The 18,146-nt window shown below is 38.7% G+C and overlaps 1 protein-coding gene across 10 annotated transcripts; it reads right to left on the bottom strand.

The window, feature by feature from the left end:
* Positions 1 to 580: 580 nt before the first annotated feature.
* LOC103699671 (polycomb group protein FIE1-like) lies at positions 581 to 17,619 on the bottom strand. 10 transcript variants are annotated; one of them, XR_005508782.1, is made up of 12 exons: positions 17,294 to 17,619; positions 17,085 to 17,177; positions 16,879 to 16,954; positions 16,715 to 16,794; positions 16,537 to 16,608; positions 14,175 to 14,234; positions 13,804 to 13,900; positions 1,982 to 2,059; positions 1,816 to 1,872; positions 1,590 to 1,670; positions 1,161 to 1,396; positions 581 to 996 (listed from the first exon to the last, which is right to left on the bottom strand). XR_005508782.1 is itself a non-coding variant. In XM_039119769.1 (11 exons), the coding sequence occupies exons 1-10, from the start codon at positions 17,390 to 17,392 to the stop codon at positions 1,610 to 1,612; spliced, it is 759 nt and encodes a 252-aa protein (XP_038975697.1). In that variant the 5' UTR covers positions 17,393 to 17,619; the 3' UTR covers positions 1,124 to 1,388; positions 1,590 to 1,609. The 10 variants fall into 10 exon arrangements, 4 of the variants coding, with proteins under 4 accessions (XP_038975697.1, XP_038975698.1, XP_038975699.1 ...); XR_005508781.1 differs by having other exon boundaries at positions 1,161 to 1,388; XR_005508783.1 differs by having other exon boundaries at positions 1,161 to 1,343.
* Positions 17,620 to 18,146: the final 527 nt, after the last annotated feature.

Below are 18,146 nucleotides of genomic sequence, written 5' to 3'. Positions count from 1 at the left end.
CTCCAACGACTAAATTTGTATAATTAACTATGAGATTGCTCATGTAGTTGTAGTTACCTTCGTAAACCTTATGTTAGATAGAATAACATCTTGTTTAGATAGCCAATCCCTGATTCATCCGCATATAATATACACAGAAAGAACATATACAACTCGAAGCTTTAGATAAAAAGATAGGTATCATGAAAAAAAAAAAGGCTAAAAGGAATAGCAACATGTTCATCATCCTTGCAGCCAATTATATATTTATATACTCATACTAGAGCGTGACTTATGATGCATGATATATAAAAGGACACAGAAGTATGAAGAATCTGATGCACCTCATGCATAGTAAATGAGAATAATCTGATGCTCCTTATGCATGGTAAATGAGAATTTGGCATTATATAGCAGACAAGTTAGATATGCATATCTATAGTTGTTGAAATAGTGAGATCTCAGTAATGTTGCGGTCGATAGTAGAACTTCCATCTATGGAGTTTCAAACGGTAAATTTTCGCTAGTGGCAACAACATTTCTAAAGTGTTATCGAACTTTAACATATGTTTGGTAACTAAATTGAGAGAGAATCAAAAAATAGTAAAGAACATTATGCAATGTTTTATTGTAAAAATAAAAGTTAACCATTGCTTATGTTGGAAAATCCATTTTATCCCCTTCTATCACATTAGATAAAAGTAAATTAAGTGCATGTTACAGATTTGGCATACAAATTTGAAAATTGAATGAACTGGCCTTAGATTGAATCATTTCTTGGTCTTCTCATCCTTATATTTGCCTGAAGCCTGAGATAAAATCATTTAACCAGACTCCATCATCACCACCATCATTGTTAGCCAAGTTCCTATAAGCCAAGAACATACAAGAACATAAATTTGAACAGCATGATAGCCCACAACTACACCATCCACATGCTGTCCTCCCCAAGTTAGATATTCAATTGCTGGTGGAAACAGACTGATTAGGAAGGACTCAGCATTCTCTGAAGTGAACCTGAATATACAGATGTCAAGAAAAAAGAGGGTCTGTTTTAATTCAAAAAAAGAAGAAAAAAAGGGGGTCTGTGACTCCCAAGTATACTAAACCTCCCTACTAGGTGCAACCTCTTAAAAAGGTACCATTAAATCCATAGCAAATTCATAATGCTTCTATCATACCTCCAGATTCTGGATAAGGTGATTCTTGCTGATCGCCCGTAGCCGCACTATAACATTGAGTACAAGAGCAGAAGGCTACAAGAACACAGGAAGCACAAAAATGAAGAAAAGATGGGGCTTTCTGGAGACGAAAATCTGATCCAAGCAGTGCAGCTACTTCTACATCATTTAGATACAGCAACCCTGTTGTACAAGTACTGAAAAGTGACCATCAAGTTGAAGTAGGACCTGCACAGCTAGCAGAGTAGCGCGACAATAAGTTAATGTGGCTACTTTCCTGGGTAGCATGGTCATATGTGATAGAACCACAGAATAAGACTTTCTTCCAAGTAACAAGCTGAAATTATGGATGCAAGACAATAAATTGTTCTACTCATCTAGCTTACAAACAAAAGCTAAAATCGCGCATTGGTTGCAAGGAAAGAGTACCTCCAAATTAATGGGTCGCATCATGACTGAACTACATCCCAGCGCCATATGGAGCCATCCTCACAACAGCTAAGGATGGTGCTGTAGTACAAAGACCAGTTTGAGTTCCCATGGTCAAACTAATATATACATAAGAAAGGTGAACCTATGATCTTTTAAGGATGGATGTGCTCAAAATTCAATTGAAGCATAATGTACTGATATGATGTGGGAGTGACTTAAGTACCTTCCATCAAAGGTCAGTGCTGTCTGCCTTATGGGAGATTTACAGAGCAGAGCTAGTCTGCAACAAACTGATTTGTCAGCAAAAGTCGCTATGCATAATAGGAAGAGATACAGCAATAAAATAAGAGAGATTGTGTTAAAATAACAAAGTTAGAAATCATAATAACCTTGCTATGAGAACAGGTGGGTTGGACTGAAGCTCCCAAACATAAATCTTTCCTTCTCGATTTCCTGCTCAGTGGAAGCTGTTACCAGTTCATGATATCAAGATCACCCAAACAACTGCCAAACATAAAACATTTAATAAAAAGAAATACTTTGATATAATCAGATAATATGGATGTATTACATCAATAATATTTATTTTTGCTAAGTCTTATTTTTTGCTTAGGAAATATTAGTTTCTCTAGAAACAAGATTGGTCCCCGCTTTATTGTGAAAGCGGATGGTAGATGAGGAAATTTCCGAACTCATTTTCTCTTCTTCTGGAACCTCTTCTTGAAGGACCAGAGAAGGAATTTCTTAGTTTGTAGTAGGAAATCTTCCTAGGAACATAGAGGAAGAAATTAAATGCCTATTATTTTTAATTCTGAGATGGCACATGATGATGTTGAAGCTTGGTGCTCATAGCTTCATTTTCTTCCAAGAGTCATGCATTTCTAAAGAGTACTGGATTCTCACCAGGCCAAACAAAGACTGAAAGGATAATATCATTAGATTCACTATCGATACTCTTATCCCAAAAGCTTTCATTGAGATTTGCTCTATTTTTCATCAAAAAAAATGAAGTTGAGTAAGCAAGTACTAAAATTATTTTTGCACTCATCGAGTAAGCTTTCTTACCAATTAAGATCAAACTTGATGATGCTTCTAGTATTAGAATGCTCAAATTTCAGGTACAGAGTTCTGACTTCAGTCATTCTTCTTGTTACTTTATTGTTAGTGGTATTGTCAAGAGTCACACAGACAGCAGGTTTTGTATTCACAGGGCATGACAAGCATAGTTATGTTTTGTAACCATAAAGCATAAGGATATTGAAAAAGATGATCCCCATGGTTCATTAAGGTGCCTAAGCTTGGTAACTTATTACTTGTGGATCATGTGATCGCTCAGTTTAACTTTTTTCTAGAGCAAAAAAAGTTATTTGCGCGAAACCATGTTTTGGGGACCGCCAAAACTACTTTTATGTACATTCTACAATATGTATACAACTAACAGTGTCTCATCACCTTGGCCGTGCATTTTAAGATGGGTAACAAGAAAGAAAGTTATGCCCTCAGTATGTTTTTCTTGTAGGGGGTAAGTTGAAAGTTTTCAGATGCCCCTTGATCCAATGATTAAGATTAGACATTAACTGTGGTTCTTATTGGCAAAGATGGTGCAAATCTGAACTTTCAGTGGCCACAACATATTTGATTCACCAATGGGGTTGACTAGTTTGTGGGTCCAAGAAGGCACCAAGAAAAGCTTTGGGCAAAGAAAAAGTAGTGGGAAAAAAGAGGCGAAAAAGGAGAAAGCAAGTAAAAGGAGGAAATAAAGAAATATAGAAACACAAGTAAAGAGGGGAAAGAAAAGAATAAAACGAACAAAAGAAAGGAAAAAAAGAAGGGAAGGCAGGCACTTCTACCGGGTCAGATCCTCCCATTGTTCTCCTCATCTCCATCTATTGGTGCATCCTCATTCTTATTTGTAGCCAAATCTCAGCAGACATATGGTCCATCAGATTTAGCTCAATCCCTTTAGGTTTAAAAAGCACGGAGCAGTGCAACAGAAGTTTCTCAAGTACTAAAAATATGCTGGTCAGTGCCCCTTCTCCAGTTTAGGGCTTAGAAAGCCCATGTGTCAAGCATTAAATGCCACATAGAATTCTATAAAAAAATGCAAATAAAACCCAGAGTCATCAGATCCAAATCAAAATTCAGACTGCAGCCTCTTGGGGATTTTACAATTATACAATACATCGTCTAATATAGCTTTCATGTATTAATAAATCTCTCTTGGACCAGGACTTTTGCCTCTTTAGGTTGCATGCCCACAAATTGCCTTCCAATGCATGGTTCCCTTTTACCTGAAAATTAATGGATAAAGACATCTCTTCAGTCCTGTTTGCAAATTTTTCATTTCAACCTTCCTTTGAGAATTGAGATGTCTAGTATGAGCTACTTCCTTATTGGATACTATGGTCATATTTATTAAAAAGGCTGCACAACGGACATCTAAATCAATACGTATTGGTGAAAGATTTGTTCTAGGTTCATGCAATCCTCTTCAATTAGTTCATCACCCACTTAAACTATATACCATATTATAAAAATCATACATAAATTGATAAACTCTAAAGATTTTCTCAAATAAGTCGTTAGTCTTGAAAGTCGAAACGTATGAATTACTTGAAAAAAGTTATTGAAGTTCCAAAGCAATCAAGCATGAGAGATTTGGAAATTCGCAAAGAATATAAATTGGAAAAGTGGACCGTAAGCTTGTAAGACTACTTGCTAAAACTGATCCAACCTTTTCAATCATATCATGGATTTAGTTCGAGCAACTAGCATATAGAAGTGCACACCATACAAAGGATTTTGGGTTGTAATACCATCCATGGAACATAGAAAAGACCTTGCTACTTATTAACTATTCTTCTGGCAACGTTATTTGGAAAAAAAATTATACAAGTCGGAAACTTATGACCCTCGTTGATACTACATGAAGCCAATCAAAGATGGCATCAATTGTCAGTGTTATGTACATATAGATAAAGGCAGAATAACTCTTCATAGGGGCCTTGTGGATTCATAGCAACTTGCTGGGGTAGGCTAGTCCAGCTGGTAATAAGTTATACAAAAAGCATGCATCGATAAAAGCATAAATATATTCTCTATATAGTGTTTGCCAAGTTGCCATGTCAAATTCTTGTACACACATTAAAGCTCATGTCACTTGTCCATGCAAAGTTTTAGTGCTGGTGAGATACTGGGGCATCCCACTATCACAAGAGATAGGGAACCATCCTTAGTGCCAAAACGGAACGAGTTGGGGAATGGACTGGGATTGGATGAGACATCCACCATCCTAAGTATAGATATGAAAGGCATCCCATTCCAAGAAAAAACCAAGATGACCCATCCAATAGTATTTAAAACCACATTCTACTTGGTTCAAAGAGATTCGAGTTGGGTCCCGAACCAAGAGGCCAGACCAACCCAATTTTGCATTCATTTGGGTTGGTACATCTCAACCTGGGTGGTTCGATTCAATTTGGCAGGCCATGTTATTTTGTCACAAACTCTTTCTATGGGGAAAGGGAGAGGACGAAAATGTGGGACAGAGGGAAAGGGACTAGAGAGCTAATCTTACACCATTCTAATTTTCGATAATTTCTACATGCCATTGATGGTCATAAACAAAGGTCTACGAGGCTATTAGTTGTAATAATACAACAGTTAAACTTATGAGCATCTCATGAAATATTTTTCCCAAAGATCTTGTTAGATCTTAAATTTTGCACCTAGAGTATGGTGCAAGAAGAAAATGACACAAGAAAAGAATTCTTTCCCTAAGTTTTGTGCATGTCAAAAGAAAAGTTCTGGAATTGATTTATAGACTTATTTAGCATTTATCAGGTACTTAATGAGTTTTAACTCATTTGATTTGTCCTTTGAAACACAAAGCAAATCTTGGGAGAAAGTTTGGTGTCAAAAATTTTAAAAATACCTTGTGGTCATCTCCCATAAACTATAATATGGAAGAATAAAATAAATTATTAGATTAGAAGGAGAAAAGGCCTCTATTAAGGGTCTTACATGTTTTTTATTTCCCTAGTATATTCTCCCATACCATTGTCTAGGTCTCACATGGTTAAAAGAAGGTTGTTACAATGATTTTGCAATGAGACTTAGAGAAATGTCCTGGCTACTTTCATAGGGAGGTCGACAACTACATGGTGAAGGAGGAGGAGGTATAAAGAAGTGGTTTAGGAGGAGGAGGTAAGAAGAAGATATGGTCTAAAATTGCATCTGATTGTAATAAGAGATGCCAAATTTATAACATTCTAATGGGAGTACGAATGGTGAGATCATTGTTGTCACGCCCCGAGCCCGAGGCGCGGCAGACGCCGCACGCCCGCACGGCGGGCCGCACGGGCGCGCAGGGCAGCAGATCATATCAAAGCAGATACAGCTATTCAAAGATGACATAATTATTTAAATTTATTCAAAAGCAGTCTTACAAAATTTCAAATAACATATGCTTACGTAAGTCAAATACTTTAATCAATCTAACTAAAGGACCAATAACTGAAGGAATCGTCGGAAAATCTAACGCACTCCTCAATCCCGTGAGATCAAGCCTCTAGATCTGAAAAATGAAAAAAATAGAATAATGAGCTACACTAACCCAGTAAGCAACAAAATACCCCAAAGTGGGGTCAGAGCATATCAGATCAAAATACAGGATAATGTCTGGAATAAATCATAAATAACATCATTTTGTTGTTTCCAAAACATATTATCATTTTTCCAAAAACTCTTATACCAGAATCTCAACATAATAGGCTACGGCCACGTAACCCAGTGGCATGGGTTGCACATAGTGCCAGAAACCACTATTGTTAGTCACCGGTGGAAACGGTGTCCAGAAACCACTATTCTAATCACCGGTGGCGCGGTGTCGAAACCGGTTCCTCACAGATTACAAGTCGACAGGTCCAACGTATAATCCCCATTGGCGGGGCCAGAACAGAACAGAACAGATCATAGCCATGCTGAGAATACATATATATAAAAACATATTTCATAAATTTTTCAGTCATAATTTACGGATTTCAGAGCATAATTTTCAAATGAAATTTAACATGCCAGACCCATTTTACTAAATACAAAACATATTTCAGAATTTAATCTATTTATCAAATAATTTAAAAATCACACTTGAAGTATTAAGTTACTTACCTCTCCTCGCTTAATTCCTACTTCAGGTAGGCGGATCAGGTTCACCTGTTAACATTTAATTAATTTCTTTATAAATTTCAGAGCTAAGCAAACCAAAAGTAATACTATTGGACATGGCCCAACAGGGCTCAGAGTTGGCCCATAATGGGCATGGCCCGATAGGGCCCATATCGGACACGGCCCAATTGACCCGCATAGATCCAGCCCAATAGGGCCCCCAAAGTTGGCCTCTAATGGATTATTTATGCATTGCAGGGGCTAATACTTAATTACAGGGTACTGTTTTATAATAAAACTTTAGTAGAGGGACCAATCGAATACATTTGGGGACTCTTATGTAATAATCTTTCTTATAGGGATCAAACATAACTTATAGAAGACCCTTTTATGAAATAACATACTGTCAAGGGCTTAACTGCAAAAATCCATTTATTGGCCAAATGAGTTCGGGTTTCGGGTTCTGGTTTCGGGTTCGAGTTCGGGTTCGGATTCGGGTTCGGTTTAAAGCTGGGCCCAAGTTGGGCCCACCGTGAACTGGGCCCAAGTTGGGCCCACCATGAATTGGGCCCAATCTTGGCCCAGTTCGGCCCATAACGGGCCTTCTTCCTTCCCAATCTCCCCACGGACAGGGGAGATGGGAAAATAAGGGAGGAAGGGGGGGCCGGCCTAGGTGGCCGGACAGTGGCCCGGCCGGCGGCTCGCGGGGGACACGGCCGTCGGTAGGGCGGTCGTGGCCGGTGGCAGAGTGCCACGACGGCTCGGCCGTAGAGGGAGGATCCGAGGATGACCTCGGTTTGGGGCTTGAACAGAAAAAAAAAAAACATGAAATACAGGGCAAGAGAAGGCTTACCGGCGGTCGACGGAGGCGGCAGATCCCGGTCGTAGGTGGCTCGATCCGGCGGCTAGCAGCGGCAACGACGGTGGGGTTTCCAACGGCCAAACTAGATCGAAAAACAGGGGAATAAGAAAATCAAAGGAGCTTAGCTCCCGGGGTGGCTGAACTCGATTGAAGTGACGCACACGGTGACCGGAGAAGAAGGAGAAGCAGGGAAGAGAGGGGGGGGAGGAGAGAAAGTGCTCGATGGAGGATCCAAGGGAGGAGGAAAGGGGGTTTTATAACCCCATTTCAACAGCTCTCCGCCGCAAAAATCGCGGCAGTGGGGCGAAATCAACGGCCGCTCGTGCGGCCATGGGGTGGCCGCGGAATGACCGCGGGGCTGCCGCGTAACGCCCGCGGCGCCCCGCCCTCGCTGCACCCGAAGAAGCCGGAGGGGATCGCATCTGCGATCCCCTGTTCTGGCCTTTTCCAAAAAAAGAAGACGGGGCTGAAGTCGGCTGGGGCTGCCGACTTCAGCCCGTATCTCACATTCTCTTCCCCTTAAAAAAATTTCGTCCTTGAAATTTAAGAGATCTAGGCCTTTCAGATGCTCAGCCCATTGAGTAATATAAATCCAAGATCTCATTTTCCTCGATCAAAATCAGTGTGATAGATAGCTTTGGATCAACTATCAAAAATTTCATAAAACTCGCAAGATTAACACTAGATAAGTGACTGACTAAAATCTCATATTGAAATTATCATCTTGATGCATGTTCACTCGAGATTGGATCAGGATCGATTCACAACAGGATTGATTAAAATTAGTTGTGTTTGGGATAGAAATTGAAATGAAATAGATCTCATACACTTATCATGGTAGTGTGCTGATCCCTCAAAGGATGATGACCAACCTTGGAGTCAAATCATTAAATGGCTAGAAATGTAATTCACAAAATGAACATGTACTGACGATCATTAGATAGCAACGGTCTATCTCAAAAATGATTTGCATCAAATCACAAGAGCAGGTATGGGAAGGCAAAGTATTGATACCATGATTCAATATGCTACAAAGCTTTTAACTTAAACTTATAAATTATAAGATGGGAGCAAATAATGCATGGTTTATTCAGATACTTAGCAAATTAGACCATATTTAGTCAACAATCAACTAACCCGAGTCATGATACGCTCAAATTATTATTATTATTATTATTTTCTTAGCATACCCAAAAATAGCAAATTCTATCCAAGAGATAACATAATCATATCATGATTGACCTGAGAATCAATAGTATACACCTTCCCTTATTAACAAAATCTTTCATTATTGAACAACATAGTCTTTCATAATAACATGTTACCAAAACACAGTCAATATTTTTGACCAGTTTAAATTGACTCAGTCCATCATACTTTCGCTGCGCAACTCTGATCAATATTCTCCAAAATTTCTTAATAATCCAAGATCATCAACATTTTTTTTTTTATAATATCCAAGCAAAATTTTATCCTTGCTTTCCAAGTACACTAGGTCATGATTAACCCTTGAGATAGTTGTCGTATTTGTACTATCATATAATCAAGTAATCATATTCTAGATCCAAATTTGAACTAAGCTAATTCTAGTTTCCCTTGACAATTCCATTATACAAGTTAATATTTATTCTAAGCTTTGATAATTAAAAGATTCTAGATTAACTTACTTAGGAGCTTACTTAATCATCCTGAATCTTTTCTTTTAGGCTAAACTTATTTGGGCCTCTCATGAAATCCCACTTGCATTTCTCATATGGTGATACAAAATCCACAATCAACTCATAGCCTTGATTAATAAATATTTAACTCACACAAATCTAATAATCTGGTTCAAAGATTTATAAGAAATTCCTCCAAGATATAAGCTCTATGATTTTACATTGAGATCAATTCCTTAAATAAGTAAAATATTTTTTATTTGCAATACTGCAACATTTCGGAATCTTGTAAACAACTAGACTTAGAGAATCTATTCAAAACACCACAAACTCATTAACTATTTCATCCCTTTAGTAATAGTTCCCATTTTTTTTTTAATATATATTGCAGATAAAAGAATCTACTAATAACACAATGATATCCATATTGATCAAAATCAAAAACACTATACTTTCCAACGAAATTTTTCATTAACAAGAAAAACCATCAAGAACTTTTCCAAATCAAAGAGGTCCTATCTTCGACCAACCCAAAAACATTTTAATCCACCAATATTCTCAAGATTTACTAATTGACTTTCCATCAAAATATCAATCTTAATTGTTTCAAGTCTCAAGTAGAGCCAAATAAGAACTCTTAAGTCTCATCCCCAAGTATATTTTTCCTTCTATATACGAGCTCCATGCATGATCCACATACAGATTTCAATGAATATTTTCTAGTCCAAGCTTTAAACATCTTTTTATAGATGAATCTTAAATTGCTACCAAAATAATTAACTTCAACTAGAAGCAATATCCATAGTGCCTGATATCAAGTTAAACTTCCAAAATAATTACATTGCACGATAATATCTCATGATTAATATTCCTTCACTTAATTTAGTCAAAATCTAATTAATCATTGAAATACAAATTGCTCTACCAAGAAAACTCTCAGAATAACTTATTCACACTTTGGTTACAGCCATAATTAGGTTGCATTTTAGCATTTCAAAATTCTGGTAAAATAACATAAATTTATCAATAACAAAAGCAAATAAATACCTTCGTTTAATGGCCTAATGTCTGCCCATCTCTCAAACTTTCCGACGAATTCTAAAGATCCTAAAACTTAAGCTCCATCCGACTATTTCAAACACAATCCCTAGAAATCTGAAACCTGAGCTCTGATACTACCAAATCTGTCACGCCCCGAGCTCGAGGCGCGGCAGACGCCGCACGCCCGCACGGCGGGCCGCACAGGCGTGCAAGGCATCAAAACATATCGGAACAATCACAGATGTTCAAAGTTGACATAAACTTTTAAATATATTCAAAAGCAGTCTTACAAAATTTCAAATAACATATGCTTACGTAAGTCAAATACTTTAATCAATCTAACTAAAGGACCAATAACTGAAGGAATCGTCGGAAAATCTAACGCACTCCTCAATCCCGTGAGATCAAGCCTCTAGATCTGAAAAATGGAGAAAATAGAATAATGAGCTACACTAGCCCAGTAAGCAACAAAATACCCCAAAGTGGGGTCAGAGCATATCAGATCAAAATACAGGATAATGTCTGGAATAAATCATAAATAACATCATTTTGTTGTTTCCAAAACATATTATCATTTTTCCAAAAACTCTTATACCAGAATCTCAACATAATAGGCTACGGCCATGTAACCCAGTGGCATGGGTTGCACAGAGTGCCAGAAACCACTATTGTTAGTCACCGGTGGAAACGGTGTCCAGAAACCACTTTTCTAATCACCAGTGGCGCGGTGTCGAAACCGGTTCCTCACAGATTACAAGTCGACAGGTCCAACGTATAATCCCCATTGGCGGGGCCAGAACAGAACAGAACAGATCATAGCCATGCTGAGAATACATATATATAAAAACATATTTCATAAATTTTCCAGTCATAGTTTACGGATTTCAGAGCATAATTTTCAAATGAAATTTAACATGCCAGACCCATTTTACTAAATACAAAACATATTTCAGAATTTAATCTATTTATCAAATAATTTAAAAATCATACTTGAAGTATTAAGTTACTTACCTCTCCTCGCTTAATTCCTACTTCAGGTAGGCGGATCAGGTTCACCTGTTAACATTTAATTAATTTCTTTATAAATTTCAGAGCTAAGCAAAACCAAAAGTAATACTATTGGACATGGCCCAACAGGGCTCAGAGTTGGCCCATAATGGGCATGGCCCGATAGGGCCCATATCGGACATGGCCCAATTGACCCGCATAGATCCAGCCCAATAGGGCCCCCAAAGTTGGTCTCTAATGGATTATTTATGCATTGCAGGGGCTAATACTTAATTACAGGGTACTGTTTTATAATAAAACTTTAGTAGAGGGACCAATCGAATACATTTGGGGACTCTTATGTAATAATCTTTCTTATAGGGATCAAACATAACTTATAGAAGACCCTTTTATGAAATAACATACTGTCAAGGGCTTAACTGCAAAATTCCATTTATTGGCCAAATGAGTTCGGGTTTCGGGTTCGAGTTCGAGTTCGGATTCGGGTTCAGTTTAAAGCTGGGCCCAAGTTGGGCCCACCGTGAACTGGGCCCAAGTTGGGCCCACCATGAATTGGGCCCAATCTTGGCCCAGTTCGGCCCATAACGGGCCTTCTTCCTTCCCAATCTCCCCACGGACAGGGGAGATGGGAAAATAGGGGAGGAAGGGGGGGCCGGCCTAGGTGGCCGGACAGTGGCCCGACCGGCGGCTCGCGGGGGACACGGCTGTCGGTAGGGCGGTCGTGGCCGGTGGCAGTGCGCCACGGCGGCTCGGCCGTAGAGGGAGGATCCGAGGATGACCTCGGTTTGGGGCTTGAACAGAAAAAAGAACATGAAATACAGGGCAAGAGAAGGCTTACCAGCGGTCAACGGAGGCGGCAGATCCCGACCGCAAGTGGCTCGATCCGGCGGCTAGCAGCGGCAACGGCGGTGGGGTTTCCAACGGCCAAACTAGATCGAAAAACAGGGGAATAAGAAAATCAAAGGAGCTTGGCTCTCGGGGTGGCTGAACTCGATTGAAGTGGCGCACACGGTCACTGGAGAAGAAGGAGAAGCAGGGAAGAGAGGGGGGGAGGAGAGAAAGTGCTCGATGGAGGATCCAAGGGAGGAGGAAAGGGGGTTTTATAACCCCATTTCAACAGCTCTCCGCCGCGAAAATCGCGGCAGTGGGGCGAAATCAACGGCCGCTCGTGCGGCCATGGGGTGGCCGCAGAATGACCGCGGGGCTGCCGCGTAACGCCCGCGGCGCCCCGCCCTCGCTGCACCCGAAGAAGCCGGAGGGGATCGCATCTGCGATCCCCTGCTCTGGCCTCTTCCAAAAAAAGAAGACGGGGCTGAAGTCGGCTGGGGCTGCCAACTTCAGCCCGTATCTCACAATTGTTGCTATGAATAGCCTTGAAGTAATAAAATGGAGGAAGAAGTGAGTACTTACGTTATTACCTTAAAATCATTGCTGCACTTCCAAGCTTGTCAAAGGGGACATTAAATATGTTATTCATCAGCAGCATAAGCTTAAACCTACATGGGAAACAAATAGAGCCTCTGGCCTGGACACTTGCAATCTTTGACCATATAACAAGGCAAACACTTAGAGCCTATTAGAATGTCTGAATAGCTGATCCACAGGATAAACTTCATGCAAAAGTTCAGGAAACAAATGATGACAGGAGAGATGCTTGCAATCAGGGAAGCCTCCCAATCACACAATCCAGAAAGCATGGATGCTAGATTCATTGTAAAAGGGGCTTTATGGCCTCCAAAAATTTTTCTGAATTATGTAATCCAAGGATTTCTTAATTGGGGAAAGCTCCAATCTTTCTACTGGTAACCCTTCTCATGTCAAGTCATATAAGGACTATTCCATGGAGAAGTTGTATGTGGATCCAAACAGCCCCTTAGTGTTCTGTTTTGCTACCCTTAGTGGTCCTATACATACATGATGCTTCATATAATGAAACCATGGTGGTATCAATTTTCAGTATCAGTTCTAACATGCTAAGCGGTGGCATTAAGCCTCAAACTACATCTTTAGTAAAAGTTTTCTACTCTATTGACCTGTAGAAACTGAATATTATTTCATGTATTTGTCCATGTATATATGTATGTACCCTCATATAGATGTAAGACGTGTAGATTGGTTGCCATGTCAAATTCTTCTAGACGCGTTGTTATCTCTGCCAAATTTTGGGATAATACTTTGCGGTTCTCATCTAAAAATTGTTCCTGAACATTCCTCATCCCCAACTCACGAGGTTTCTCCCCTCTCCATGTCTCCCTCCAAGAAAAAAGAAAAAAGGAAATGAAAAAGAGAAAAAGAAACCACTATATGATAACATATAAATAAGAGGTTTTTCGACATGAGAAGTCCAAAAAGGATACCGAAAAAATCCAAATGTTGGTATATGATCCACATTTTTATCAGCGAAGTTATATAAGAATGAATGCATCGTAGCAAATTATATATACAAAATTTCGCATAATCAAGTATAGAGGTTTACCTATTGCAGCTGCATTGTAGTGAAAATCACATGAAAATTTGATGAACCAGATATCACATTCAGGCACAGGGTATTTTTGAAGAATATCAACAGCTCCTTGAGTAGAATTTGCTGACAAAACAATTAGATCTTACAGGGATAATAACTCTGAACATGCAGAAGAAACAATAAAAAAAACAATAGCTTGCAATAACAGTAACATCCATGACATGAAGGTAGTAGTATGTAGGTTGCATATATAATTAAATACATATATAGGATTAAGAACTATAGAATGTCAGTTTACACCAAAAAACATGTGGGGCATGAATATCTGTGGAATCTTTGGTGCTCAAGTGCCCTTGGATAACAAGAACTACCCAGAACCTCACCTCTCCAGGACTTTGTTCCTTGGTTTTTGGCTCCCACAAAACAATTTCATTGTCAACACTCTGCAGTTTTTAACCAGAATATATCAGTATACCAAGAAACTCATTACATAATTCACAAGCTACAGCATCAACAAACACTAACTGCAGAAGGATGTAAACCAACAAGTCATACCGAACGATTAGTCAAGCTAAAACTGGATCAGTTATATGAATCGTAAATTATGATAACAATGTCATAATTGTTCTCCATTGGATAAGGCAAACTTCTATCGCATACAGATGATCTAGTGGATACATTAGCTCCAGATAGTAATATTTATTTGCACATGTCAGTCTTATTTGACATAACTGAATCATTTAATCATTGAAGAACTAACATCTTAAGAAAGATCTATCACAAACACAATGATTGCCAACAGAAATCTACTACGCTTTACAGAAACATCCAAATGTGAATTGATTGCATTACACTTTGATAGGACATGCTGATTTAGTGTAAGTTTCTTACCACACATTGTTTAAATAAATTGGATGCAACTTATAGGAGCCAAGTATGATGGATTTAAGGCCTGCAGAAAGCCAAGGGCAGACCAGGGGACCTCACATAGATTGGGGTGCAAAGACCCCCAAAGTCCAGTCATATTCCTTTGAAAGTTAAGAACAGCCCTCCCCTCAAAAACAAAAAAAAAAAAAATCTGATCTCCTTTATATTTTTGGCTCCTCCTATATTTTTGGTCTAGTAGGAGCCATCCCACCTATCATCCAACTAAATCGGTGACTTCTTACCTAAAGTCTTGGCGATTGATTTCATCTTAATCAATAAGAAGAACAGGACACCATCTCCTCTCTAGTTAATCCCTGTCATGAAGTAAACATACATCACTGTCAGACATCATTCAAAGCCTCCTTACACATTACTTTTCTACTTTATGTGCTTGAGCTTAGAAACTCCAAGCCATTTATCTCACCCAAGTGGCTACCTTTTTACTTTTTATTCACTCCTTTTTTTTAAAAATACTTTTCATTCACTCTCAAGCTAGTGACTAATAGAAGATGAGGAAGAGTAGTAAATGAGTAAAAATATAAAAATCTTTGTCAAAACTAATTTAAATAAGCATGACCTCTAGGATTTTGACCATCTACCAAATTGACCTTTCCTTTGAATACTCAAGCATCACATTCCTCATGCTATTTCTCCCATGGTTTGCTCGGTCAAATGACTGAAAAATAAAATCTCATGCAAAGACTCTCTCTCTCTCTCTCTCTCTCTCGTGTCTACTGCAATATACTATAGCACAATCTATGCCGAAATCCTTGCACCTTTTTCCAATTCTGTTCCCTCTAATTGGAAGAATCTAAGGAAGAAACAAAGGATTATGGTGACCCCTCTATTCTTCATCTTCCCCTTTTTAACTTAATGACATTATTATGTTCAATCATTTGTCATTGTGCATAATGTCAACTAAGCCTTCAAGTGAAATATCAGAATTTGAAGATCTTCTTGATTATTAAATTACTGAAACTTGTGTAGATCATTGAAATTATTCAAATTGATGCTATATTGTAATTAAATATAAAAGGCAGACAATATAGAATTCATTTACTGTTAATCTATACTACATGATAACGCTTGACCATTTGAATTCAAAATTGGTCTCCCATGGTTAATCTGGAACCTGAATATCAGTTCTTCTATTTTAATTATTTCTAATTCTTTGTGGCAATAAAAATATCATATATGACAAAAACCCCTAATGAAAAATCATGTTCCCACCCTTGCAGAAAGCATTCATATATATATATATATATATATGCTAGACTTGGCTACACTTGAGTAGATCTCCACTCAAATGTAATCAGATCCACATTGGACAATGAGAATCTCATATTGATGATCCGAGCTATTGGATGTGTCCACTACTTCTAAATTGCCTACATACCAAAAAAACATATGATTTGAAGATTCCTAACCGATGCATCAAGCCGCCAAAAAATTAGATAGTCCAAAAAACATATGATTTGAAGATTCCTAACCCATGCATCAAGTCCAGCTCTATATATACCTAACAATATATTCACACTAAAATAATGTTTATGCATTCACTTCTCAAATTACATACATTTGCACCTGCACGAACACATAGAAAACTTATATACCATGTCACCAAGTAAGCCGTAGACAGATTCCACCTTTAACATATGCTAATATATAACTAGCTTAACTATAGCACTCCTTGCAAATGTTTTATTTAATTTTACCAAGAACAAATTCTAGCTAGATTAAATCTAAGTCAATCTAGGGAATTAGTCAACTAAGAAATAAGAATATACTCTTTACACTACATGGGAAGAGATACTTCACCTTTGACAAGACAAAATCACCAAGCCACCGAGTGCAGTCAACATAGTTGGAGTGGACTGAAGCTATGAACACCTGCAGTGATAGCAGTCAAGTTATTTTATTGAAACTACTAATTAGCTCTAACCTATTGTCATTTCTTTGTCTTCTGATAGATATTCATAAAAGATTTCACACTCACTGGAAACTGCACATATTTTGTGGGAAATTTTGATGGAAGGTCAGTCCATCTAAATGACTTTTCAACATATGTCCAGAACTCTGCACAAGGTAGCTGATGTCATGATAAACCTACTTAATTAGAGCATAGACAGTCACAAGGATCAATTCAAATCACTTGCCTACCTTTCATCGACCAAATTTTAACAGTATTGTCCATACCACAACTTGCTATGCGGTAAATATCAGAGGGATGGAAGTCCTACAAAACAAGATTGTGCTTAAATAGTGAATACCTTATATTCATTCATTGGTTTTATATTGGTATAAAAACTAAGTCTAGATACAAAAGAAATACAGTAAAGTAGGTTTTCACTGAACACCACACTTACAACACTCAAAACTTTATTCCGATGACCTCCTGCCCCAGCAAATATCAGTATACAGATTCCAGTGTGCACATTCCATAGCCTAACTGATTCATCCTATTTTTGGAAATATCATAACATCATCACTCACAAAAAAGAGAATATAGCATAACATCAAAACCATGTCAGAGTATAATGGCATTTAATTATGACAAAGAAAAATGCTTATCTACCTTGCTGGCAGACACCACAAGTGAAGGCTTCAATGGTTGAGTCCTTATTTCATTTACCGAATCCCCATGACCAACAAAACTCTGCAAATATTTGCACATCACAACAGAACATCTAGGCCAATAATTCTAAGCTACATCAGATTTTAGATCAAGATCCACAGTATCAAAATCGGCACCAATGCCGGTAGGCCAAGAGCGCGGTATGGTACACCCCCGTGCCATTTCGGCATGAACCAACAAGCAAACCAGCAAGGGAGGGGGAGAGAAAGAGAGAGAGAGGAGAAGGAGGGCGAAGGAGAGGGAGAGGGAGAGGGAGAGGGAGAGGGAGGAAGGGAGGGAGAGAGCGGGAGAGCACGGTGGAGAGAGAGGGAGAGGCGAAGGGAGGGGGAGAGGGTGAAGGAAAGATAGAAAAAGAGAGAGGGAGGGGAAGAGCAAGGGAGGGAGAGAGAGGGCGGCAATGAGCGGCAGCCGCCCGAATAGGACTAAGGGATAGGGGATAGGGGTCGCCCCTGTTTCGAAAGGAAACAGGGGCTTCCTCCCCTCTTTTTAATTTTTTTGATTATTTTAAGTAAAGTTAGTTTTCATTGCCGACTTCATTTATTATTTTTATTTTTTGAATTTATTTTAAGTAAAGACAGAAATAGCTACCAGCTTCACTTTAAAAAAATAAAATAATATATTAAAAAGGGCTAAAAACTCTGTTTCCTTTGAAAGCCCTCTCTTTTTCCTCCCTCGATTTTATTTTGGCGACACCGCTCACCGCCACCCTCTCCCTCACTTCCTCCCTCTCTCTCTCTCTCTCTCCCTCTCCCTTCCTTTCCGATTTCCCTCACTTCTCTTTCCTTCTCCCTCC

Source organism: Phoenix dactylifera, unplaced genomic scaffold (assembly GCF_009389715.1).
Source record: "Phoenix dactylifera cultivar Barhee BC4 unplaced genomic scaffold, palm_55x_up_171113_PBpolish2nd_filt_p 000612F, whole genome shotgun sequence".
NCBI lineage: Eukaryota > Viridiplantae > Streptophyta > Magnoliopsida > Arecales > Arecaceae > Phoenix > Phoenix dactylifera.
This window is presented reverse-complemented; position numbering and strand designations above follow the sequence as displayed.